Source organism: Ixodes scapularis, unplaced genomic scaffold, assembly GCF_016920785.2.
Source record: "Ixodes scapularis isolate PalLabHiFi unplaced genomic scaffold, ASM1692078v2 PGA_scaffold13__105_contigs__length_92229423, whole genome shotgun sequence".
Lineage (NCBI taxonomy): Eukaryota > Metazoa > Arthropoda > Arachnida > Ixodida > Ixodidae > Ixodes > Ixodes scapularis.
The window spans coordinates 89,092,268-89,118,689 of record NW_024609839.1 but is presented as its reverse complement, the minus strand read 5'-3'; the positions used below and the strand labels follow the sequence as shown (position 1 = coordinate 89,118,689).

Sequence of the window (26,422 nt, the reverse complement as noted above, 5' to 3'; positions counted from 1 at the left end):
CAAGCGCCCCGGCTGGTGCCTCAGTCACGCAATCATGTTCGCATGCACGTGAGGGCAACTTCGGCAGACTTGCAGTTGCGTGTGCTTCGTATACGAGTGTAGACAACTGCTGTTTGATCGAAACCGAAGCCATGCCCCTCAGCTCCGTCGCCAACTGGTTCCCCCTCAGCTCCGTCGCCAACTGGTTCCCAAACTTTTATGCAAAATGCAACTGTCCAGCATATGACAGAAAAACAGTCCAGCGACATGTGCTTGCCAGGCTGGCAGGCGAGGTACAATCTAAACACACAGAAAAAAAGAACCTGAGTGCATCGATGCAAGACATCACGAGCCAGAATCAAAAAGTTCTTGGAGCGCTTTGTGCAACAACTGAACTCGAGCGAAATAAGCGTCCTGTGCGGGTTCAGTGTGCAGACATTGCCTTCCTTGGTTTAGCTCACTTCTCTTCAACTTTCTTTCGCGGCAGTATTTTCATGTACTCCCTCTCGAAAGAAAGCCCACTGAGAGAAACTTATAGGTAATCAATACTTCGACACAAGTGTCTTTAGTTAAAAAGAGATTTTTGTAATAACGTATGATCTAAACAAGAACAGGAATGTTGATGAACATGCGGCGGTACTTACGTTAGTTTAGAAAGCGCCATATCTACAGCGATGTGGGGCAGCTACGCCCGACGTCGCGTGACCATGATCTCATGAAGGCAGGGACCAAATATAGTTTTCCCACAGCCGTTGCTTTCAGGAGCGAGTGCTTCAGCTCATAAAGTAACCTCCGCCGCGCAAAAACGTGGTTTCGTTTCACAGCATGACGGCATGGCCTGTACCTGGCACGTTAGCGTCGAAGAGTCCGCACACACCCGCGTTTATCGTTAAAAAAAAAATTAAAAAGGCGCGAGACGAGATTTACGAGGCGACGAGAGCACAAAAAGCGAGACTGAGTTAAGAACCATGCGAAACCAGGGGCCCTAATCTGGACTCTTGGCGGAAAAGTCGGCGAGAAATTCGGCGGCTATGATTGGCCGGCGCCAAGGTCAAGTGTGGTGTTGGCCAATCGCGGCCGCCAGATTTCTCGCCGTCGTTTTCGCCAAGCGTCCAGCTTAGGGCCCCAGGTGGACGATTGATGCAGGGTACTGTGTGTCGGGCGGCAGCTTGCGTCACCTACCTCACGCATGCTCAATTACGATGCTCCGTTCAGTTTCGGTATTGAAAGGTGACCGAAATTGGTCCATTGGCGCAGGCTTGGCGCGGATTACCCATATTTTGGCAAAATGTAGCATGTAGCAGGGTTAGCCCCTTGGCGCAGTTTGGCGCAATTGGCGCAGCAATCACATCACTGCATATACTGTTACTGTCTGTATACAGTGATCATATCTACCATATCTTTATTGTTATGCTGTTGAACTGAGAGAAGGCAGAGGCTGTCAGGCACCATGCCTTTCTTCTGCCCCGTCTGCCCCTCTCTGGATGACGTCCACAAAACAAATAGATCAATTTTAGAAGTCAACTAAAACCAGCAATTTCATGTGAGTGACAGGATCAATTCTAATGCAATTAAACCACAAAAATTAAAAATTTAAGAAAAAAAATGAAAGCCGTTTACAACTCACTGTAATGACGAATTAGAGCGCAGCTCTTGAGGAGGAGGAGGGAAGGGTACTGAGGGGAGGGTATACCCATTCTCCTTCCTCTTCACCTCGTCATCCTGCCTGCTAGTCCTCGCTCTGAGCGGCGTCGGCACTGGCGTCGCCGTCGGTGTGACCGTGAGATCACATGACCCTCGTGACCTCGCGTGACGACACCGGGGTCACGTGACCTCACGGGAGTCATGCGACCTCACGGGAGTCACGCGACCTCAGGGGGTAACGTGACCTTACGGGGCTTAATGGACGTCACCGGGGTCACGTGACGTCACCGGGGTCATGTGACCTCACGGGGATCACATGACGTCACCGAGGTCACGTGACCTCACAGGAGTCACGTGACGTCGCAGGGGTCTTGTGACCTCACAGGGGTCATTGGCATCATCATCAGTGACATCATCGTGATGACATCATCATCACCGTCACTGAGGACGTCATCAGTGATGTCACACGTCCCATAATGCACCGTGCGGTTCCGCCGACGGCGACGCCGCTCAAGCCGGGAATGGGCGCCTAAGAGCTGTGCAGTAAAACACTTTCATCCTTTCCACTCTGGTGAAGAAGGGGGACCAGCAAAGCTGTACTATGGTGGGACGACCTCTAGGACGACTTCTTGGACGACCTCAAGGACGCCGCCTAGAGGGCGACCTCAAGGACAACTTCTAGGACAACCTTGAGGACAACATCTAGGACGACCTCGAGGACAACATTTAGGACGTCTAGGACGACCTCAAGGATCACTTCTAGGACGACCTCAAGGACGACGTCTAGGATGACCTCAAGGACAACTTTTAGGATGACACCTGGAGGACGACCTCGGGGATGACGTCTAGGACGACCTCTCGGACGACGATACCTAAAGAAATTAAGCCTTTCCACTCTGGTGAAAGCCATAGTGGAAAGGCTGGAAAGGTCGCCGCCATCTATAAGCGACGGTGGCAACCAGACAACCGGCAAGCCAGTTGTCTGGTTGCTGCCATCGCTCATAGATGGTGGTAGCTGTCCGGAGTTTTGTGTCGACATTTGTTTGCCCGCGGTCACAATACTGGGGAAACTAGCCCTCAACAGCTCCGCTGTAATTATTTGTCTGCCAACTTACACTAAAGTTTCCAGCAGGAAATTATTTTCTACCCTGGTCAAGCAAAAACTTAAGGAAAAAGAGAAGTAAAGCTACAGTGTGGAAATTTTCTTGTTCAATTCACATCCCTGTTTGTTTTTGTTAAATTATACACATTTATGTTTATAGTTATTTGGGAACACTGGATAAATCTGCTATAATTATCATTACACCCACACCCTGATATGCACCTAAGGGAAAATAAATGGTGATGATGATCTTAATGATGATCTATGGTCTTAACAATGCTGCATTCTCCACATAAAGACAACAAAAAGGCAGGTGCAAACTACATTCGGTGGGACCGGATGGATGAATAGACACAGGAGACTGACATATGTGTAAAGAGACCTTTCTCGCTTGCGTCGCTTCGGTCGCAGAATTTTCATCCTGCTTCGCAGGGGTAGTGTAAAGGGGCTGAAAATTTAAGGAAAATAAATGGCGTCCACGTGTCGCACAGCCATCTGCCCGCACCTAGTGAGCCTAGACTTGAGAGGGAGCATATGAAGAGCATTTGCAAGTTAATGATGGACGCCGCCTGGGCGCATTGGTCCCTAGTGCGTGTGCGTTGCGCTGTCACCTGGAGAGGAGAAAAGCAGATGGAAAGGCAACTGACGACCGACGCTTCCGTTCTCTTCCCCCCACTGCAGCTTGTATTGCAGAGGCGGGCCATAAATCACGTGACGTGAATCAAACAGTTGGAAACACTCTGTAATCTATACTTCGCTTCATCTTAAAACCAACCGCAGAGGATGCTACGACCCATCGGAGCCAATCCAAGGCCATGTGAGTGTTACGTAACCTCGGAGAGGGGGCGCAGTGACGGGCAGAGCTTTCCGTTCATAGAGCTGGATTGACCGAGATAGCTCGCAGTGTCCGCTGCAGTCCGAAGCAAGGTGAAACGAAGTAAAGGAGCACTGCCCTTACCTGGCCAGGTCGAAGATGGCGACCAGTTTGGAGCCGAGCGGTCGCGAGTGCCTGAAGCCCTCGGAGAAGAGCAGCACCCGGGCAATGGTGTCGTTGTCCGGCCGAGACATGGCCACGGGGCGGAAGAGCTGCTTCAAGTTGTCCGGCAGCTTCTGGCGCCCCCCGTAGCCCTTGCCCACGGGGTTCATGGTGATGAAGATGCCCGCATTGGGGTCCACCTCAACCTGATGAAGGAGAGGCCCACTCGGTTGATCCATAAGCAATGGACTATCCATATGGTACGTCTCAATGGCGCTTCAAGTGCGGGAAATTTATAGGTACTCTGACGATGTGGCATCCCACAATGACATGACATCACACGTGACGCTCTAATGTCATGACACTGTGCAACACCTGAACTAGACATCAAGTGACATGACATCATGAGTCATTTAACGTCCCAATGTGATGCCAGGGGACGTTACATGACTCATGACGTCAAGTTCAGGTGTCACATGACATCAGGGGGTCATGCGACACTGCATTGTCACATGATGCCATGGTGTCACGTCACTTCTCGACGTCAAGGTCATATAAGCAATGTGGCCCATAGGGGGCTATATTGCTTTATGACCTTGGCCCGTGTGCCAGTCGAGCATAATGGTTAGGGGGAAACATGTAATTTTTCTCATGAAACCCAACCCTACAACACATTTATGTTAAAGGACACATGCAAAGGAAAAAAAAACATTTTTTTAAAAATCCTGGTTGGGAAAAGGAAGGACGACCTCAAGGACGACTTCTAGGACGACCTTGAGGACAACGCCTAGGACAACCTCGAGGACGACCTCGGTGATGTGATTGGTCTAAGCCATTTTGGCGCACGTTTCGAAGCAACCAAAACAGTGTTTTAGAGCAGCAAATGTGGCCTTTGGAGCAACCAAAACGGTGTTTTAGAGCGCAAAAGCGGCTTTTAGAACAGCCAAGACAGTGTTTTAGAGCAGCAAAAGTGGATTTTGGAGCAGATATTCTTAGGAAAATAAAAATATTTGTTTTAAGTGCTGTACAAATGAAGGGCACTTTGTGATGAGCTGTGTTCTGATGTGACGTGTTGTGACGGAACTTGCTGCTTCTGTTTTTACTGCTCAGACATCCCACAAGTGTACAGTGCTGTAAGCATTGCCAAGCAATTTCGAAAAACCGCTTGCCACCGTTTTACTGGTTCCCGATGTGCCAGATTTTCGTCAAAAGTAAGCAAACGTAAAACAATGAATTGCAAGCGTCCCAGCTGGTGCCTCAGTCACGCAATCATGTTCGCATGCATGTGAGGCCAACTTCGGCAGGTTTGCTGTTGGGCATGCTTCGTCGCGCGAGCGCAGACAACGGCTGTCCGATCGAAACCAAAACCATGCCCCTCAGCTCCGTCGCTAACTTATCCCCAAAGTTCACAAAATGTAACTTTCGAGCATGCGACAAAAACAGTCCAGCGGCACGTGCTTGCCAGGCCGGCAAACAAGGTACAAGCTGAACACACAAAAAATAAAGAACCTGAGTGCATCGATGCAAGACATTGCGAGCCAGCCTCAAAATGTTCTTGGAGCACTTTGTGCAACGACTGAACTCGAGACAAACAAGCACGCTGTGCTGGTTCAGCATGCAGAAATTGCCTTCTTTGCTTTAGCTCACTTCTCTTCATCAACTTTCTTTCACGGCAGATTTTTCACATACCGAGGTCCCTTTCGAAGGAAGGTCCACTGAGAGGAATCTAGATAATCAATACTTTGACAGAGCAGTCTTTGAATTAAAGATGGATTTTTGTAGTAACGTATGATACGATTTAAACAAGAACAGGAATGTTGATGAACAGGCGGCGGCACTTAGTTTCATTTTAGAAAGTATAGTGATGTGGGGACGGCAACATTCGACGTCGCGCGACCACGGTGACTGAAAGGCAGTGACCAAATATAGTTTTCCCACGTCGTTGCTTCAGCTCACAAAGTAACTTCTGCCGCGCAAAAACGGGTTTCATTTTTCGTTTCACAGCATGACGGCATAGCTGGTACCCGGCATGCTAGCGTCGGAGCGTCTGCACACATCCGCGTCTATCACTGAAAATATAAAAAAAAAGAGATGAGAGACGGGACCCACAAGAGAGAGCTCGAAGCGCGAGACGCTAGGAAAACCATGCAAAGCCGGGTGGACAATTGATGCACGGTACTTTGTGTCAGGTGGCCGCTTGCGCCACATAACACACGCCTGCTCAATTATGAAAGAAAGGAAAATCTCTCTAACCAAAAAATTGATATGGAGCCCGACGTTTCAAGGCCAGCTCGGCCCCTTGATCACGGGTGACTGTTTTTGTCCTTGTCGTCGTCTTGCATATTGCCCGGTGTTGTTGGCTTCTTTAAAACAGCTGTTGTATCTGCACGCGCTTTTTGGTTTGTAGCGCCTTGCGTGACGCACCGCAAACCGGACACGTAGGCACTTGGCAGTGTCCCGGCTGACCGGTTGACGTTATTTTTGGTGTTCTGGATGTACCAGGACTCTAATAAAAGGCGTCTTCGCCAGTTTCTTTCCGTCCCAAGAATAGAGCAGTTGTTGAATTCAATCGTGTGACCCTCTTTTTGGACGTGTTCTGCCAGCGCACTGCCCTGCACGTTATTCTTTTTAACGTCATATTGATGCTGGCGTAGACGTTCCAGGTGGATGTCCACCGAAAAGTTTACGTTTAAGCCTGCTCAATTACAGTACTCAGTTTAGTTTCGGTTTTGAAAGGTGACCTAAATTGGTCCTTTGGCGCAGGCTTGGCGCAGATTACCCATATTTTGGCAAAATGTAGCAGGATGTAGCAGGGTTAGCCCCTTGGCGCAGTTTGGCGCAATCGGCGCAGAAATCACATCTCTGCGACTTCAAGGACGACTTCTAGGACAATTGCGAAGATGGCTGATGATGTCGCCCTAGACGTCATCCTCGAGGTCGTCCTAGAAGCCGTCCTCGAGGTCGTTTTCTAGCCGTCGTCCTCGAGGTCGTCCTAGAAGTTGTGTTTGAGGTCGTCCTAGATGTCATCCTCGAGGTCATCCTAGAAGTTGTCCTTAAGGCCGTTCTTAAAATCGTCCTAGGCGTCGTCCTTGAGGTCGTCCTAGACATCATCCTCGGGGTCGTCCTAAAGTCGTCCTTGAGGTCGTTCTCGAGGTCGTCCTAGAAGTCATACTTGAGGTTGTTTTCTAGGTATTGTCCTAGATGTTGTAAAAATAACAGCTACGCTGGTCCTTTATCTTCACGTGAAGTGGAAGGGCTCTAAATTTTTTTTTCGTGCTTTAAAGCATAGGTTTTCCAACTTTTTCATCTCAAGGAACCTTTCTGGTTCCAGCATTGGTGCGGTAAGGCAGCGCAGATGTCTACAGACCTTGCAAACAATAATGTATGCACTCGAGAGCATTTGGCTTATATTTATGCATCGCTGTGTGATTCAGATCTACTAAAGCGGCGCTTAAAGTGGGAAAACACTACTTAGCAGAAGGGATGATCGAGAAAATCTGGGAGCTTGGGAAACCGCGAGAGTGACCTGGGGAACCCCGGCCCCGAGGAAACCAGTTTTATAACCCACGCATTAAAGACCTTCGATTGCATCTCTCGTGGACGGAGGAGGCCTTGCCTGTTTGTCGAGGAGGTCGACGTGTGGCGCCCTCTCCTTGAGGGCCAGCTGGATCTTCTGAATCTGGACCGACAGGGCGGACAGCACGGACTCCTCCAGCCGGTTGAACTCGTCAAAGCAGCCCCAGGCTCCGCACTTGACCAGGCCGACGAAGATGCGCTTCATGGAGCGCACGTCGATGCCCTGCGACGGAACGTATGTACCTTAAAGTCCAGTTTGTGTGTGCAATTTTGCACCGAGAAAGTGCCAAATCGACACTGCATTTCTGCTAGTGTCAGCACTTGCTCGATGCCGAGTTAGCAGCACTGTACCCTGTGTGTAAAGGCCAGTTCTCACGTATATTTTTGCACTGGGATAATGCAAAGTCAGCGCTGCATCAGTGCTACTGTCAATGCTGATTCAGCACTGAATTAGCGCTGCATTGTGCAGAAGCAGAAAGAGCAGCAAAGTCAGCACTTTGTCTGTAGTGCTGGGTTAGCAGTGTGCTGTATGTGTGAGCAAGTCTCAAGTACTGAAGAATGCTGACAAATTCCTGTTTGTAGCAAAGTCACTGAACTGGTTTCAATGGGAAAATGTTGAATTCACCTACGTAATTTGCTACTGTGGGTGGATTCGCAAAATCAAAACTTTTTCTAAACCCCAAGATTGCTATTGCAAACACAAAATGCTGGTAAGTGTGACAGTAGCTGGGAACCTTTTTACCGTTGTAAATTAACCAGGAATAGACATGTGCGAGTACTAAAATTTTTATGTTAATTAAAATATTGGTGCGCTGAATTCAATCTTCTAACCAAATATTACGATAGCAGATGCTGGTAGAAAGAGTTCCGAAGCTCGAAAAAAATCGAAAGGAATTGGCTTCTTAATTAAGACACTTGACCACAACTATTTTGGTGTAAATTTCTATATGAAGACATTTAACAAATAACTGCCAATTTCATATTGCAGCATTATCTTCTGATAAAACCTATAGTATTTACGCTCAATGAGAAGTAGCCTTAGGTTTCATAGAAAACATTTTATGGAAGAGTCACACTTACTGTAAACAACTTTATTTTGGCGGGCTCGATATTTCTAAAATTTTGCGAAGTGCATATATATATAGCTTTTACTCTATATTTTGTGAGTAGAAAATTTCACGACAGGGAGTGGTATGCTAGGTGTTTGTTAGCATGGGCTGATGTGTTCGCACATCAATTTTTCACAATATTCTTCAGGACACAAATTTTGCGAAAATTAGGTCCTTGAAAAAATTATGTCATTAACGATATAACATTAAAATATATTATACCTCATATCTAGAGATTAATTTTCCTACAGATTCTGTTTTTTGTGTAAATTGGTTTGGTTATAACTTAACCAATTCACACAAAAAACGCAGAACCTGTGGGAAAAAATATACCATATTTACTCCCATAATGAACACATTTTTTTTTCCAAAAAATTGACATATTTGGGGGGGGGGGGGGGGGGGTTATTACACGAGGTAAAATTTTTGCATTTACACACTTTGCTCAAATGTCATTTTAGGTGCCAATATGACATGGCAGGATACTGTGACCTGTCTCCGCTGATGAAGGCGCATCCATGGCTGGTCATGAGCGCACCAATGTAACTATGCTCTATAAATTGCAAACCTTTTTTAGGGCACTTTTGGACTGCCTTTTGCCTTTTTCTTGTGTTTTTTTGTACGCTTGTATACCCACCCTATCATAGTCTCAATAGAGACTGATAGTATTTTGAAATAAATAAATAAAAAAAAGTGCCCTACAAAGCTCACTCTGCACGGAGAGTGACACAAACATTCTTTGGCCTAACCACTTCCACAATATCACTGTTCGAAAGCGGATCACAGACGATGGCGTGTTTGCTAACATCAATGTTGATAGACGAAGCACGTTGATAGATGAAGCACGTCCGGGGCTGGGCAATTCCTCGACCCCAGCATCGCTAGGCATGCGCGCCGCTCGGTTTCACGGTTGATCACTTCCGCAACCACGCAATTGCAGCCATTGCGAGAGCAGCTTGGCTTGGATTGGCTTGACTTGGCCTGGCCTCTTGGCAGCAAAGGAAAATTGGCAGGCTTGGTGACTAGCCGGCTAAGTGGGACGCAGCTCAAAACTCGCGGAGCTGAAAATTAAAAATCTGCTCATTACGCGAGAAAAAAAAAGTCCAAATATTGATGCCCGTTGTGGGGGTGCGTTCATTATGCGAGTAAATACGGTACCCCTCCCCCCCAAAAAATTCCCCTAAATTCTAAAAAAAAGAAAACTAAGAAAAATGGAATTATACTCATATTTCTCTCTCACCTTTTCTCTATCCCAGTAAAACCCTCCGAAGCACCATATTAACATCTGCCTAAATGCAACACCTTTTACAGTGCACAAAGTACAAATCTTCCATTCCTGGCACTGCCCAGATACTTCCCACTGATGATCGGGAATTCCAGTTTCCCTGAGCAGGACAGGGGACAGAAACTTGCCTCGTCGCAGTTGAAGACCAGCACCTGTCGACCCATTGCATTGCCAAGGGCCTTCACCGACTCAGTCTTGCCCGTACCCGCGGGGCCGTAGGGGTTGCCGCCAACACCCATGCGCATTCCTGCCAGGGCACAATAGAAAATATTAATTACCATATTTTTCGGGCTGTAAGTCACACGCCCCGTATATGAAAGTTTTCAGAAAAAAGTTGGTGCATGAGTTGCGCCCCATTGCACACAGCCTTCACTCGACTTTCCACCCGTTGCCCTTCCTTCCGATCCCCGGTCCAACCTCAGAGCCCAGAAATCCCTCCTCCGACGGGACACGTGTGCGTTCATCCCCCCCCCCCCCCCCCCTTGTGTCTTTTCGTTCCCGATAACCTTTTTTTTAATCCCATTTTGGACGGTCTGCAAAAATCGGTTTCTCAACGTATCGCACTGGGAATTACCACAAAGGTGTGGCTAGGTGGTGCACGCATAAAGTTAAAATATCAACAAATAAACTTACCTTGTTGAAAAAGAAAACCTGTTTCGGGCAATGTACGGCGCCATTTCCCGAGCGACGCAGACGGTCCTTGTCGTCTTGGATTTGCTGGCGACAGCTGGCGTATACATGGAAAATCTTTCGCTAGATCGTCTGCTATCAACACCCGAATCGGCGCACCAATTGCACCTTTGTTGCATACACCATCTGTCGGCAGTGTCCACCATCTGTGTGCCCCTTGTAAATGGCACCGTAGATTGCCCGAAACATGTTTCTTTTTTTCTTTTCTGAACGAGGTAAGTTTATTCGTTGATATTTTAACTTTATGCGTTGCCCCACCTAGCCGCACCTCTGTAGTAAATCCCAGTGCGATATATTAAAAAAAAAAAATGTTTGCGGACCGTTCAAGGAGACATTGACGCGTTAGTATAATGCTGCACACTGAAAACCATGGTAACTGAAAAATTACCCTCCTTCAGACACTATTGTTTGTGATAAAAGTACAGTCGAATCTCGTTGATTCAAAGTCTCCTAATTCAAACTTGCGGATAATTCGAACTAACATGCAGGTCCCATCCTATGAGTCTCTATGGGAGGAAACTCTCGGTAATTCAGACTTTGCTTTATTCCAACAAATTTTCGGTCCCTCTAGAGTTTTAATTAATAAGATTCAACTGTAGTGCTATTGCAGAACGTACTGTGGGTTGCTCCGCGATGATGCTGCACGCACGAGCCCTCGACAAGGCAAGCGTAGTCGTGGGCGGCGTCTTCGCAAGGAAGCCCCTTCAAAGCTAGCGCTTGACCAGGAATGGAATGCAAAGTTTGCGACTCTCACAATCACAAACCCTGGCTTTGGTCTCGCAGTTTCACGTTTCCCCGTTTCCTCCAAGCACGTGCTTGCTCTCTTCCCCCTCGTGCACACTCTCCCACCATGCGTGCGAGCGCGTTGCATAGGTGTTACGCTGAGACTTGCATTCAGTCGGAGAATGCGAGTACCAGCAAAACGCTGAGGCAGCATTCGTGTTGAATCTGAGCCCCACACCTGCTTCCGGTAGGTGATGCAGAAACCCCGGCACCACAACTTCTTTACCGAGGAGGCGGTGCTCAGGTGGGAGCTTACCTTGGGTGAGGCTGATGAAGCACTTGTCGGTCAGAGGAGTGTGTACCAGCTTGGGTGCGTTGCCCTGGTACTCGTACGAGTACTCAAACGTGGCGTCCACCATCTTCACTACGGCCAGTCCGTTCTGGATGTAGAACCTGACAAGGAACGATGACCGAGCACCAAACGCGGTACCGGCGGGAAGACATCTCGGGTCAACGCAGAGCAAAACCAGGGTCGGCAAGCGAGCGATCTCCAGCAGTTATTTTCTGCTAAACTTTTTAATGCAAAATGCCGTTTTGCACAGAAGCGAGATTTTAATTTTTATAGCCGTTGCAACACTAGTCCCACCGTCCCACTGCCAGCTAAATTTAGCGGGCTAACGCCCCGCTAAATTTAGAAGGACACCACCAGGGAACACGTGGCTGATGCCATCACAGGTCACATGGCCACGTGACCACATGACGTGCTTTGGGCAACCCGACCTCACGTGACATCCCAGTGTTATGTCGTGGCATAACGTGTTGTCTCAGTGTCAACGACGTTATTAGATCTAGTCACGTTGGGCATCAAATTCTAACTTAACGCCCCGTGTGGCGACACCGCGGCTGGAGGCCGTGCCGTCACGCTGCCCAGATTTGTGTATGTATCACTAATGCATTCTCCAAACGAAACATTTGAGCAATAGATCAAAGTACATACTATTTTATTCCTGGCAAGTTTTAGAATATCACGTGCGAAGGCCATTGTTAGGATAACAAAATATGGTTTATAGCTCGCCGGAACAGCAGCACTTGCCAAGCCCCTCGTAGCCCCGTCGTCCTTCTCTTCTTCTGGCTCTGCACCAGCTAGTCCCTTCACGTGCGGCTACCGCCGTAGTCACCTGCAGCTCCCTTGTTACAACTGTCACACTCCTCCCCCTCAACTCACAGTGTCAATCAAGGAGAGTACCGTATCGGAGGTCTGCGCTGTCTAGTTGAACGTCTCAAAGTGTCATTTCTCACAGGTTCGCCCTGAACATCCTGTCCTGAGCGTTCCCGCACCGCACTCGGAGTCTGTATATCGGCTCTAGACACACAAGAACCACCCATGTCACGCACACGCTCACTAGGTAGGTTTACCACACTGCCTAATGGTGTCTGCCTAGCTACGCTGTCTTCGGGCCGCATGAAAGTTTGTTGTCCAAGAGGCATGTTAACTACACTCTCCAATGGTGCCTGCACATCCATGTTGTCTTGTGCACTCTCCAATGGCTGCTGCACATCCAAGGTGTCTTGTGGTGGGACTGGTGCTCGTTGCCTCAGGTGATCCCCGTGGCGATTCCAGGTGCCGCCCTCTTCCAGCATCACTCGTGCCGACGATGCACTGGTGGGATGCTCAGCTATTGCAGGGACCCAACGATCTCCTGGTCTGAAATTTCGAGCCCAGACACGATCACCAGGCTGTGGTAATCCGTCTCTTCTTGCAGATTTGTCCACTCGCTCCTTCTGCTGTAGCTGCTTGAACCCTACTCTGACTCGGAGATCTGGGTGCAGCAGGTCCAGGGGAGTCTTTAGGCGCCGCCCCATCAACAACTCTGCTGGTGTTCGTCCAGTCAGGTGATGCGGCGTCGTTCTGTAATTAAAAAGAATTCTGGGAATCTTGACTTCGAAACATCCTGGTTTAGCTTTCTTTAGCTTTTCTTTTATCGTTTGTACCACCCTCTCTGCAGCGCCGTTTGAGGCAGGGTGATACGGTGGAATAGTGATAGCACGAACTCCATTTCTTGCCAGGAATTCTTTGAATTCCGCACTGACGAACGCCGGGCCGTTGTCACTAACGACCACATCAGGTAGGCCGTGTGTGGCAAAGATTGATCTCAAGCACTCCACTGTGGCTTTAGCCGATGGTGAGGGCACCCGGTGCACTTCCACCCACTTGGAGAACACATCAACTAGCACCAAGAAATAGATGCCCTGAAAACGGCCCTCCAAAGTCAACATGTAGACGTGACCATGCATTTTCCGAGAATGGCCATGGTGTTTGTTGTACCGACCTCGGTGCCCGCCGGTGAACTTGGCATATGGTACAACCATTTACTTTGTTTTCAATAGCCTCGTCTATGCCTGGCCACCAGACATGGCTCCGAGCGACCATTTTCATTTTCTCAATACCCGGATGTGTCTCGTGTAGCACGCTCAACACCGCTGGCCTTAGTGATGTTGGTACTACTATTCGGCAACCCCACAATACACAGCCGTCCTGCACTGAAAATTCCTCTAGTCGACATGAGAACGTCCTCCAATCAGCAGATTCCGGCAGACGCTTCCCAGACCACAAAGCCTCTCGTACTGTCGACACTATGGGATCCTTATTTGTAGCCTGTGCTACCGCTGCTGCCGACAACAACGACGGAAACGCCTTTTCCAGCATGAACACTTCCCCAGCCGCGTGGTCCTTGAACGAGGATCCAGGCAGTGGCAGCCGACTCAGCCCATCCGCATTTCCTAGATTGACCCCTGGTCGATATACCAGTCGATAGCAATAAGCGCTCAACGTTAACGCCCATCGAAGCACTCGAGGAGAGCACTGTTGTGGGATTCCCCGATCATGTCCTAAAAGACCCAGCAATGGCTTGTGGTCTGTGCAAATGTCGAATTGTCGACACCACAGGAATTGGTTGAATTTAGTCACTCCGTATATTACGGCCAGGGCCTCTTTATCTAGTTAGCTGTAGTTTTTTTCAGCTGCGGATAGACGCCTGGATGCAAAAGCGATAGGCCTTTCTTCCCCGGAACTTGTTCTGTGCGCCAAGACCGCACCAACACCATATGGTGACGCATCGCAGCATAGTACCACCGGCTGGCTCGGGTCATAATACACTAGCACTGATGCAGACGTCAACATCGCTTTGCTTGTATTGAACGCCGCTAGTTCCTCAGCACCCCAACTCCAGGCCTCCCCTTTTTTTAAGACTGCCTCCAGATTCTGGCAGTGGTCATTTTCTGTTGCCCCTGTGACCAAGATGTCGTCAAAATAGACAATGGTGCCGTTACAATCTCGTAAAAGATTTTCCATCTCTCTTTGAAATATGGCGGGAGCCGACACTACTCCGAAAGGCAGCCTGTTGTATTGAAACAGTCCTTTCTGCGTGTTAATTGTGACAAACTTCTTAACTGCCGGCTCCAGTTCAATCTGCTGGTACGCATCGCGGAGATCTAGCTTAGAGAACGTTGTTCCCCCAGCAAGCTTCGCCCACATCTCTTCCAGTCTCGGTACCGGATACACTTCTGTAATAGCCACTTGGTTGACTGTGAGTTTAAAGTCGCCACAAATTCGTATCCTACCATCCTTCTTTAGTACAGGTACGATAGGCGCCGCCCACTCTGACGTTCGTACGGGGGTCAAAATCCCGTCGCGCTGTAAGCGTTGCAACTCTTGCGCTACCAGGTCTTGCAACGCAAAAGGTACAGTTCGCGGTCGGAAAAACCTGGGTCTGGTTCCCTCCGGTACGCTGATAGTTGCTTTCATTCCTTTCAGCGTCCCTAATCCTTCAGAAAACACGGAGTGAAATCTGCCTGCCAACTCTTCAGTGCTGCTCACCTGATGCCCATTGACGAGCTGATCTAGAGGCATGTTGAAAGCCCTTGCCCAGTTCCGTCCCAGAAGAGCCCGGGAACCACCTCGTACAACAAACAAAGGTAGTAGCTCAGCTTTCCCGCCAAACTCCGCCATGACCGTCGCCTTGCCGACTACGGCAGCCAGCTGACCGAAGTAGCCCCGCAGTTTAACGGTTGATGGTTCGATGACGGTATCTGGAAACCGTCTTTCGAACTCAGTCTCATCCATAACCGAAAACACAGCTCCGGTGTCCAGCTCCATTTGTACAGTTTTTCCTTGTATCGTCACTTCTGCAAAAATTGGCGGGTCCTTGAACTCTGGTGCCTCTTTTCGGCCGTTTCCTGGTAGCGCTATTTTTTCGCTCGGGTTTAACGGCCAGAGGTCCCCCACGACGCTCGAATCTGACTCTTCACTGTCTTGAGCTCGCATGACGTGCACCGAACGGTTTGCTGGTGTCTGAGTTGAGTTCAGCGTCTGCTTCGTTTTTCCTTCGCGATGTTTGTCGTTGCTGCTGACTCTGCCTTCGTGGTTTGTCTTGTTCTGGCACAGTCTTGATATATGACCTCGTTGCCGGCATTTGAAACAAACACTATTTACAAACTTGCACGTTGATTCCCGGTGCTTGCCGCCGCAACGGAAACAGCTGCGTCGCTCTTCCGCTGACTGCGCCGATGTCGACGGTGCTGTCACGCGGTTCACCGCTGTCTCGGCTGTCCCGCTCGCTCGGCCGGTGATCTGTTCAGCACCTCTCGCGGCGGCTTCCATGCTCGTGATTAACTCCACCGCCCGATCCAACGTCAAGTTAGGCTCTTCCAGTAGCCTCCTCCGCATCACGTCATTCCTGATGCCGTGCACGATGCGGTCCCGAAGGTTGTTCGCCAACTCCGCCCCGAATTCGCACCGATCGGCCAATTGGCGCAGGCCGGCGACAAACTCCTTCACGGTTTCCCCGATGTCTTGTGTGCGGCAGTAGAAATGATACCGTTGTACAATCACCGACGGTCGCGGGGTGAATTCTGCCTGCCAACTCTTCAGCGCCAGTTGTTAGGATAACAAAATATGGTTTATAGCTCGCCGGAACAGCAGCACTTGCCAAGCCCCTCGTAGCCCCGTCGTCCTTCTCTTCTTCTGGCTCTGCACCAGCTAGCCCCTTCACGTGCGGCTACCGCCGTAGTCACCTGCAGCTCCCTTGTTACAACTGTCACAGCCATGCTTAACCGAAAAATTGTGCCGTTGCAATGCGCCAATTTATAACATGATTCAAGCTCGACACTAGCACAGTGGCAACGACGCTATTTCTTTGCGTATGCAAAGCCTTTAGCATACAGTAATTTAATGCTCATTATTAATGATACACGTTACCAAACTCTAATGCGCCGACCACAATTGGTGGTAGTCTGTACGGTCCACGATGCAAGACAACCTCTTTAGGTGAAGGGACTGCACACCTCGCCCCATCAGAGCGGGCAAACATATAAGGCCCCCTCCTCGTGTTTGCTCAGTCTTCTCCTGGAGGGCGCCACAAGATCCAGTCAGTTGTGACTGGTGTTGCGGGCCGTCACAATCACAACGAGTCTCCACTGTTTACGCCGTCTCCAATTGTGTCAAACATTTTGTCTTGAGTTACGCAGTTTACTTGGACTACTAACACCTTTATGCATCGCAGCCTGCAGCACCAGCATGGTCCGACATTCGTGACCATGGGATGCAAGTGCTTTGCTCCAAATTGTTATTCCGGTTACCAGACTCGCAAAGAAAAGGTAACTTTGTTCGGTGGTCCGTTGGATGATGAGTGTTTGGTGCAATGGGCATGTGTGATTTCCTCCCAAGGATTGGCCGCTAACACCAAATGACGCTGTGCGTGTAAGGCACTTCACGGAGCATGTGGTGTTGAGGACAAAGCACCACGGTGAACTCGGGGGAGAAGTGTTGATCAATGCTCCAAAATGACCAGTTCTGCTACCACACGCGGTGCAGTGTATATCATGCCGAGGGTACCTGTCATCTGCCCTCCAAAAAAAAAACAAAAAAAAAACAGCAATCTCCCGTGCTCCTAGCACGGAAAAAAAGTGAGGAGATCATCAACGCATGAACCATTGGACATAAGCCATGGACCCATGCATGGACCTTGATCAGAAAGGACCGTATTTATTCGAATATAAGGCGAGGTTTTTTTCCAAAATCCGTAGTCTCAAAGTCATACCCCGCCTTATATCCGAAGCTCAGTATAGCAATATGACGATTTTTTTTCTTTTTCTTGGGTCCTTCAACTGCCCCCTCGCCTTATAATCGTGACTGCCTTATATTCGAAAAAATATGGTAAATCTTGTGCCAGCTTGAACGATACATACCATATTTACATTCATAATGAACGCACTTGCATAATGAGTGCACCCCCCAAAACAGGTACCAATATTTTGAACATCTTTTTTTCCCCTCGCATAATGAACGCACTTTCAATTTTCGATTCCGCGAGTCTCGAATTGCGTCCAATTTAGCTAGTTACTGAGTCAATTTTCTTATAAGCCAAGCGATCAGGCCAAGTCAAGCCAAGCGAAGCCACTCTTGTAATGGCTGCAAGCGCGTAGTTGCGGAAGTGATAAACCGTGAAACCAAGCGGCGAGCACACTTGACTAAGCTCGGGTCGAGGAATTGCCCAGCCCCGGACATTCTTCGCCAATCGGATGCACTGATGTCAACAAACACGCCGTCGTCATTGGTCCGCTATTGGTCAGTGAGCAAAAGTGGTTAGGCCCAAGAATGGTCGCGTTGCTCTCCGTGCTGAGCGAGCTTCGTAGGGGCGCTTTTTCTTCGGCAAAAGGCACGCCAAAAGCGCCCTAAAAAGGTTTGCAATTGATAAAGCATGGTTATTATGGCGCGCCCACGACCAGCCATGGGTGCGCCTCCGTCAGTGGTGACGTGCTGCAGCACCCTGCCATTGTCATATTGGCATCTAAAATGACATATGCACAAAGTGTGTAAATGCAAAAATTTAAGTAAATTTATAAAAATGGGTAAATTTTTTGGAAAAAAAAAAAAAATGTGCGTTCATTATGCGAGTAGGAACGGTACTCTTGGAATTTATTAATTGGGCTCGACTTTAAAAGCGAAAGACAGAACTGAGGCTACGAATCCTGCCGAGTCCTTCCAAAAAGATAAAGGTTATAAAGCTAAGGAAACAGCGCCATTGCATGCTACCACTCCAAATTGGGACTTGTAATATCAAAACAAAAGCTGGACGCTGAATTGATAGCATGCCAAAAAAAACTCAAGCTGTTGGGAGAGGATGGCCTCAAGGAGGCTTTGGAGAGGTAATCTGCCTAATGCTCCACAGATCCTTAAATCGGTGATAGACCTCTCCGTATACGGTATATGCTTACAAAGAGCAACTTCGATTATGTTATGTCCTGCAAATTTAATCAGGACGCGATTGAGAGATTTTCTGGCAAAGTGTCGCAAGCGGCTGGTGAAAATTATCATCCAGACACGCCAACATTCTTGCAACTCTACCGCACGTTGATGCTTTACAGCTTATTAAAACTGCCAAAATTTGGCAACTGCAAAGTGCAAGAAGATGAACCTCCACTTTTACATTTTGCTGCCTTTAAGGATGTTTTGAAAAGCAGGACGTCAGACACCTACAAGCAATACATTGCAGAGTTGCGAACAAAGGTGGATGGACTCAGAATGACAGAAAAATGGGAGTGTGTGGACGTTTCGCCCACTGACAACAGTATCCCTGAGATCGTGGCCTATGATGTGGCTGGCTTCCTGTCGAGAAAGATGAGACAGATGTTTAGCTGCACTGTCTGCAGGGACATACCCCTATCTGTGAGAGCAAATCAGGCAAGTGAGGTGGCTTTGATCAACTGCAAGGCACAAGGAGGCTTCGTGTAGCCTAACACTAAGCTTTTTAAGATATTTAGGATAGCTGAACAGTATTTTTCGAAGCACAGCGATGAACGTGATGTCTTCTGGAAAACGATTGACCACGTGAAAGAAAGTAGCGACATGTCATTTCCCTGCGGTGAACACAAGACTGACGCCATGGCCAGGATTCTTCGGTACAACCTCCTTATGCGAATACGACAGTACTGCGAGGGAAAAAACAGAGACGCCCCAAAGCAACGTCGAGAAAAAAAGAAAGAGTCTTTATTGTGCAACTTGTAGTGTGGAACAGAACTGAAAAAAACAACTATGGTAGACTGTCCTTCAGTGAAAAATGGTTCACTGAAAATCAGAGCAGAGTGGAACACTGCAAGCCATGAACATTCCAGTTAATTAGTAGCTGTGGTAGTGGCATTGTTTGTAAGTGCCTATATTGCGCTTGCTTTAGCTCATTATTAGGAAATTGAGTGACTCTTTTCTTGCTGAGCATCAGAATATTGCTTCCATTCATTTTACAGTTGAACCTCAATTTAACCAAGTCACCTGAACCCGCTAATTATTTTGTAAAATCGGGAACTTGGTAAAATTGAGGAAGGGAGACCTCGCGCACAGGCTGCGCGGGGAATCCGAATTTGTTAAATCAGGAAATTTGTAACATTGGGTTTCGGTAAATCGAGGTTCAACTGTATATGATTGGGGTTCAGTTTAATGAATTGTTGTGCAGCATTATTTGAGACTATGTTGAAGTTTGTGATTCTTGTTATATTAATAATATTTATTTCTGATGTGCCCTAAGTTAAACCTGTTTGCTTTCCTCCATTGACATGTGTGGTTACCATCAAAATAACTCTAAAATCTCCTAATGCAAAAGTAAATGTGCTGACAAAGTTGACCTTCCACAGAATGTTGTTTCACTAACTTCTGCTCGCAAAATGTTCCAGCCAATTCTGTGAGCAGTGAAATCTGGTGCAAATCAAAAGTTTGCAAAAGGATGGGTTGAAATGTAAAACAATATTCACAAATTCAGCTCACACCACGTTGTAAACGAAGATATAAATTTAAAAATTGAGCCAAATCAACTGAAATTTGTACAAGAAAGCTTTTTTTGTGGAAAGGATCCATGAATGGTTTTTAAACAGTTTAAATTTCATACCATAAGTTTTATGTTTATCATTCTTTAATTTGCACTTTTTTTTTCGGTTGCTCCAAAGCTACAGTTTACCTGGAGTTTATCTGGGTTAATTGGTTTTACAAGCACTCACTAAAGCTCGTGTTGGGATACTGAAGAAACTTAAAGTACAGATGTAAGCTAGGCTAACAAGTATCCACAGGACCAAAATGGTCTTCCTTTTTACTCAAAGATTGCAGCATCTTCGTTTGTCCCTTTGCCATGGTTAGGGTGAATAGTTCCATGTGCTCAGCAGCATTAAGGTTCCATACGAGTACACGATGGAATGCAAATGGCCATTCTACATCGTACCTTGCACAGACAGCCCGCCCCGTGCCAGAGGCACACGAACCGGCCTCCACCGGCCTCAGGCTTACGGCGCCATCTGTTGGTAACACTGTGAAGCGCAGTGCATGGGGGGCATTATCTCGTTGTGGCGGAGAGCGGACTATCGACACCTAAAAGGTTTGTTTTACACCGTGGTACGGTCTAAGCGAGAAAGGAGCAAAGATCACCTCAGCTGCTTCTGCCAGTGCCAGTCCGTGACCTTGGAGGTTCGGTACTCTTGAAGTTCCTCGATGATGCTGATCCTGTGGACGCTGTCCAGCACCAGGGCCTTCAGCTTCAGCTCCAGCACAGGGTTGCTTTCCAGCTCCACGCCCGTGTAGTGTTCCAGCTGCCTCTCCACGTCCTCCGAGAGACGTGGCAGGGTGCCCCGCTCGATGGCTTCCTCGCAGGCCTCCGTGAAACGAACCCACTCCGCGAGGCACAAGATCTGCAATGCAAGGATGGGACAAAGTCGTAACGAACGTAGCCGCTATACCCTTCCTCGAGGCAAATCAGGTTGTACAGCTACGGCGTCTGGAGCGCGTCTACAACCGGTGCGTCCGCGTCGTGTCCTAAAATGTGGTCCCTCAATTTCCGCCTGGTGACATAGAAGCATCACGTTGTCGCCGACCCCGATCCTCACAGTAGCACAGGGGTGGGGGTGGATGCGGCAGACGTCTCTCCTGCTCCGAACCGCTCTTCGGCTCGACAGTCCACGGAAGCTTGTGGGGATTGTGATCCCTCAACATTCTGTCGCGTCAGCGTTTTGGCGCGCCGTGGCGGCCGCGCTGGCGTAGCGAGAGGTGGCGCTGCTTACCACTGTGAGTGGCTTCCTCCTCTCCCCCCTTGGGGCGATTTCCGTAACGAACCCCCGCACAAAGGAGATCGACGTGTCGCTCCTTGATTGGCCACTTCGCCCCCGCCGTTAACTTAAAACCAGCGGACAGCAGTCTCGCTGCTCTCTTCTTCCTAGGATTCGGCGGCGGCGACAACGGGGAACCTTCCGGCGCACCGGTGAGCGTTTACCCCGTCCTTTGTACATTTGTGAACGACCGTTCGGCCGTGGGCGATCTCCACACCGACGGCGTTCGCCAGCTTATAGCCGCTGTGTTGTTGTTATTTTGTTTCATTGGAAATAAACAGTTTATCACCGTTACCAACGTGACTGGTGTCTGTTTGCGCTCAACGAGCTGCATGCCACGCGAGTACGAACCCGCTTCGCGGTAGAGCGTCTCGCCGCGAACGTGGTACTCCCAAAGGCAGTGGCCCCAAGGAGAACCACAAATTGGCGCCCAACAAAAGGGCTGACGACCAGAATTCCGGTACGTTTGTGTGGCGACTGCTGCCGAGTGACGAGTCCTTGTGCAACCAGCGCTTACCGTGACAATGCAGACCGACTTCTCGGATTTGCTCACGCTGGCGACCGCGGCCGACGCATTTGCGCGGCCCCTACTTCAACGGGAAGCCGAAATGCCAACCCTCCAACGAGAAGCGCCCTGCGACGCTCTCCTGGAGCCGAGCGTGGCTCCGACGCCATTGCGGACGGGCGTCATCGCTCCCGGATCTTCCCTGACCGCACGTGCTCCGCCGCCGGCACAAAGCGAAGCCTACCGGTCTCCCCACGGAGAAACCGCGGCGGCGCCTCACCTTGCTCGAAAACGCGGCACGTGTGATTGAGAGCCTGACAGGTGCGTTGCGAACGACAACACTCGCACCACGGGCCCAACGACCTCCGGTCCGAATTCCCGTCCCGACTTATCGGGGTTACGCAGACAAAGCGAGCGCTACGGACTTCCTTGACGATTTACGGAAGTACCAACGCGCGATGGGAATGTCCGATCGTGAAATACTTGAGCGCATTCTGCCAATCGCGCTCGTCGACGAAGCCACCCGCTGGTTCCGACTTGTCGGTGACCAACCCGGAACGCTCGATCAGTTCCGAGAGGCGTTCCGCCGCGAATTCCTTCCCGCCGACTACGAGAGAAGGATGCGGCGGGAGCTCGAACAGCGAACCCAGCATCCGGACGAGTCCCTGCTGGAGTTCGTACGAGCCATGCAAGAGCTTTTCGAGCTCGCAGAACCCTCAGCTCCCAATGCAGAGCGAGTGGAACGCGTCATACGCCAAAGCCACCCGACTTTCGCTGCGTATCTTCGAGGCAGCCGTTTCCGCGACCTGAACGAGCTCGCCTCCGAGGCCCGGCGCCTTCAGGGTGACATTCTCGCGGCCCGTGCGTACCGGCCTCCGCCTCCAGCGTCAGCGGCCCTCGAACCGCGCTGCGCGTGGAGCGGGGACACGCCATCTCGAGCAACAAAGCGCTACGATTCCGCAAACTATGCGGAAGATCGGGGCCGAGACACGTACGCAATCTCAGATCGTGCGCTCGACCCGTACTCCTACGGTAGACGAACAAGCCGGCCGACGCCGCAGTTCAGAACCACCGACTCGCGCCCCAACGAGGCAGCGAGGCAGGAGCAAACGAGGATCCCCCAATCTCAGCGAGCCGATGCACGCTACGACAGAGCCGGCGAAAACCAAAACGCACGGCGGAACCCCCGGCGAGGCGACGACAGAAGATGTTATCGGTGCAATCGCCTCGATCATCTCGCGCGCCAGTGCCCGGAACGGTCGAACACGGAATCGCACCGTGCGGGAAACGAGCAAAGCCACCGGTAAACGGCCCTTGGACGGACGGACCGGTGGCTAACAAAGAATCAGAGGGTCCCATGGCCACTCTTTTGCCGACCGCCTACAGAATAGGCTTCCCGACCGGCACGCCGGCACCGTTCATTTCTGTAACGATCGCCGGCAAGGCATTCAAGGCACTCCTCGACACCGGAGCAAGCGCTTCGATGTTCGGCGACGAAGTGTTGACTCACCTCCGACAGAATTCTGTCCGACTCCGAGAATGCAACACTGCCTTTCGCCTAGCCTGCGGAACCGCCCTTTCGGCTGGTACCGCGCGGCTGGTCGCGAGATGGGAGAATCGAGTAAGACGACAACGCTTCGTTCATCTCCCTGGCCTATCGGTGCCCATTATTTTGGGCAGAGACTTCCTTGCCAAAACAGGCATTGTAATCGACGTCAGCAGCGCAGGCTACCGGGAGGGCACGTTTGCACCCCTGAAACCCTTCTGCGAACCCCCGGCCGTACCGCCAACGCCACCATTGGCGCACGCGACGAGCCGTCGAGAGGAAGCGAGGGACTCCCTAAACCGGGTCATTGACCCTAAGACACCGAGTCCAGCGCCGATGGCAGCGAGCGCCGCCCCCATCGGGGAAATGACGCACCCACTGCTCACGCAATCATGCAGCGTGTCAGGGCGAAAAAAAGCCCGACTGTCGTCGTTGTTGCGCCGCTATGACGCAATGTTCACGGACCGACCTGGCTGCACAAATGAAGTGCGACATCGCATTGACACGGGCGACGAACTGCCAAGAAGGCAGAACGCTCGACCCGTAAGCTTGGCTAAACGAAAAGCCATCGACCGTGCCCTGGACGAAATGATCGACACCGGAGTCGTCCGGCGATCTAACAGCCCCTGGGCATTCCCCGTGGTGCTGGTCCCGAAGAAAGACGGCAGCTCACGTCTTTGCGTGGACTACCGCCGTCTCAACGACGTCACACGAAAGGACGCCTACCCGCTACCGAGCATCGACTCGATTCTGTCCAACTTGGGCAGTGCGCGGTACTTCACCACCCTGGACGCTAGCCGAGGCTACCTCCAGGTTCGGATGGAGCCAGGTGACGAGGCAAAAACAGCCTTCTGTTGTCACCGCGGGCTTTTTGAATTCACACGAATGCCCTTCGGTCTGTGCGGAGCGCCAATGACGTTCCAGCGATTGATCGACCGAGTACTGGGAGAAGCCAAATGGAAACACGCAATGGCCTATCTCGACGACATTGTCGTCTACTCCAACACCTTCGAAGATCACCTACGTCATCTCGAGGACGTACTCGACCGGCTAAAAGCCGCGGGAATGACCCTGAACCCCGAAAAGGCTCAAATAGCCGAAACCCGCATCGCCTTGCTCGGGTTCGAACTGGATCGCGGGCGCCTTGCGCCACATCCCGACAAATTACAGGCAATCCTGGAGTTTCCTGCGCCAACCGACGTGAGCTCCCTCCGTCGCTACCTGGGAATGGTGAACTTCTATCGCCAATTCATCCCAAACTGCGCGACGCTTCAAGCACCACTGACACGCCTATTGCGAAAGTCCGTGAGTTGGAGCTGGGGTCCCGAGCAGGAAGCGGCCTTTCGCCGCACCTCCCGAGCGCTCACGGACACAGCTGAACTCAAGCTACCCGACTTGAACAAGCCCTTTCTGATCCAAACAGATGCCAGCAATCTTGGCTTGGGCGCGGTCCTGCTCCAACAGCACGAAGGTGTACTCCGACCGGTGGCCTTCGCCAGCCGCTCGTTGACGCCAGCTGAAAGGAACTACAGCACATGCGAACAAGAGTGCTTGGCCATCGTCTTTGCACTCCGGCGTTTCGACATTTATGTCGACGGGACCACTTTCGTGATCGAAACAGATCACCAAAGCCTAATATGGCTCTCCCGACTCCGCGAACCCGCTGGTCGCCTGGCAAGATGGGCTTTGATGCTGCAAAAATACGACTACGTCGTGCGGTACCGGAAAGGCAGCACAAACGTGGTGGCAGACGCATTGTCACGAGCCCCCGTAGACTGCACACAAATTTCCGCAAAGACCCAGGCCGAGCCAACGACATCCACATTGTCAGGCGAAGCCGTGACTCAGTCCCAAAGGGAGGCAGCAGATCTGACCACCCCGGACGAGACGATCAACCACCTAGACGCAGTGAGCGCAGTGGGAATCGTGTTCAGCAAAGAAGAGCTTCTGAAAGCTCAGCAGAATGATCCGTTTTGTCGAAAGGTGATCGACGGACTCGCGGAAGAGTCGGACGCCGTGGAGGCGGGTGGTGCGACCGCCGGGCGCAACACTACTGGTATTGTAGTAGGCGCCGAGTGCCGGGACGTATCTGGTATTGGTGCGGGCACGGAGGATTCATATCTGCTGAGCAATGACGGGCTCTTGCTGAGGTACATACCCTCCGAGAACGACTCCGACGAGGCGTTTAAGGTAGTGGTACCCCGCAGTCTGAGAAACGCAGTTTTGCGCTACTATCACGACTCGCACTTGGCCGGACACGCGAGCGGCCCCAAGACTTACTCAAAGTTATGTCGCATCGCCACCTGGCCGGGCATGAAACGGGACGTTTTCCGTTATGCTCGCACCTGCCACTCTTGCCAAAGCTTCAAACCAAGAGGCGGCAAACCCCCGGGCCTAATGCAACCGATTCCGAGCCAGCAATCATGGTCTCTGGCAGCCTGCGACGTGGTCGGCCCCCTACCGAGGAGCCCTAAAGGACACCAGTATTTGCTGGTTGTAACTGACCACTTCAGCAAATGGACGGAACTTTTTCCACTCCGTAAGCTGACAGCCCGAGCGATCACGGAGAAGCTCATGGAGGTTTTCACCCGTTTTGGATTCCCCGAAGCTCTTTTGATTGATCGAGCGAGCTACTTCGTCGGGAAGGTATTCGTGGACGCGTGCAAGGCCCTTGGCATAAAGCACAGAACAACCACGCCGTACCACCCGCAGTCGAACATCACGGAGCGATGTAACAGAAACATCAAACCAATGCTGGCCGCCTTCGCGGAAAGGCACCGTGACTGGGACGCATATATCCCCGAGATCGGGTTCGCACTTCGGACCACTCTCAACCGTTCGACGGGCTTCACCCCCGCTTTCCTCACATTCGGGAGAGAGCTTCCGAACCCCATGGACCGTGTCCTAGGGGCGAGAGCCGGGGTGGACGACGCGCAGCCGACGCAGACGGACCACGCGCGGCAGCTACAAACTCGGATGACGGAAGCCTTCTCGGAGGCGCGTCGCAATCTCGGGGTAGCGCGAGCGAAACAAAAAGCTCAGTACGACCGCTCGCATCGAGATCTCCGCTACAAAGTGGGCGATCTCGTCCTCAGACGCAACCATGTTCTGAGTGATGCCAGCAAAGGCTTCTCGGCCGCTTTGGCT

At 50.6% G+C, this 26,422-nt stretch overlaps 1 protein-coding gene across 1 annotated transcript in view; it reads right to left on the bottom strand.

Moving 5' to 3' along the window:
- LOC120841887 (cytoplasmic dynein 2 heavy chain 1) overlaps nt 1-26,422 on the bottom strand; it is a 91,381-nt gene that overhangs the window by 38,858 nt on the left and 26,101 nt on the right. The window contains exons 11-15 of the mRNA XM_042289708.1: nt 20,551-20,810; nt 11,401-11,537; nt 9,800-9,918; nt 7,318-7,500; nt 3,684-3,907 (exon numbers count right to left, since the gene is read on the bottom strand). Coding sequence (XP_042145642.1) covers nt 3,684-3,907; nt 7,318-7,500; nt 9,800-9,918; nt 11,401-11,537; nt 20,551-20,810 — 923 coding nt within the window. The remainder of the gene's footprint in view (nt 1-3,683; nt 3,908-7,317; nt 7,501-9,799; nt 9,919-11,400; nt 11,538-20,550; nt 20,811-26,422) is intronic.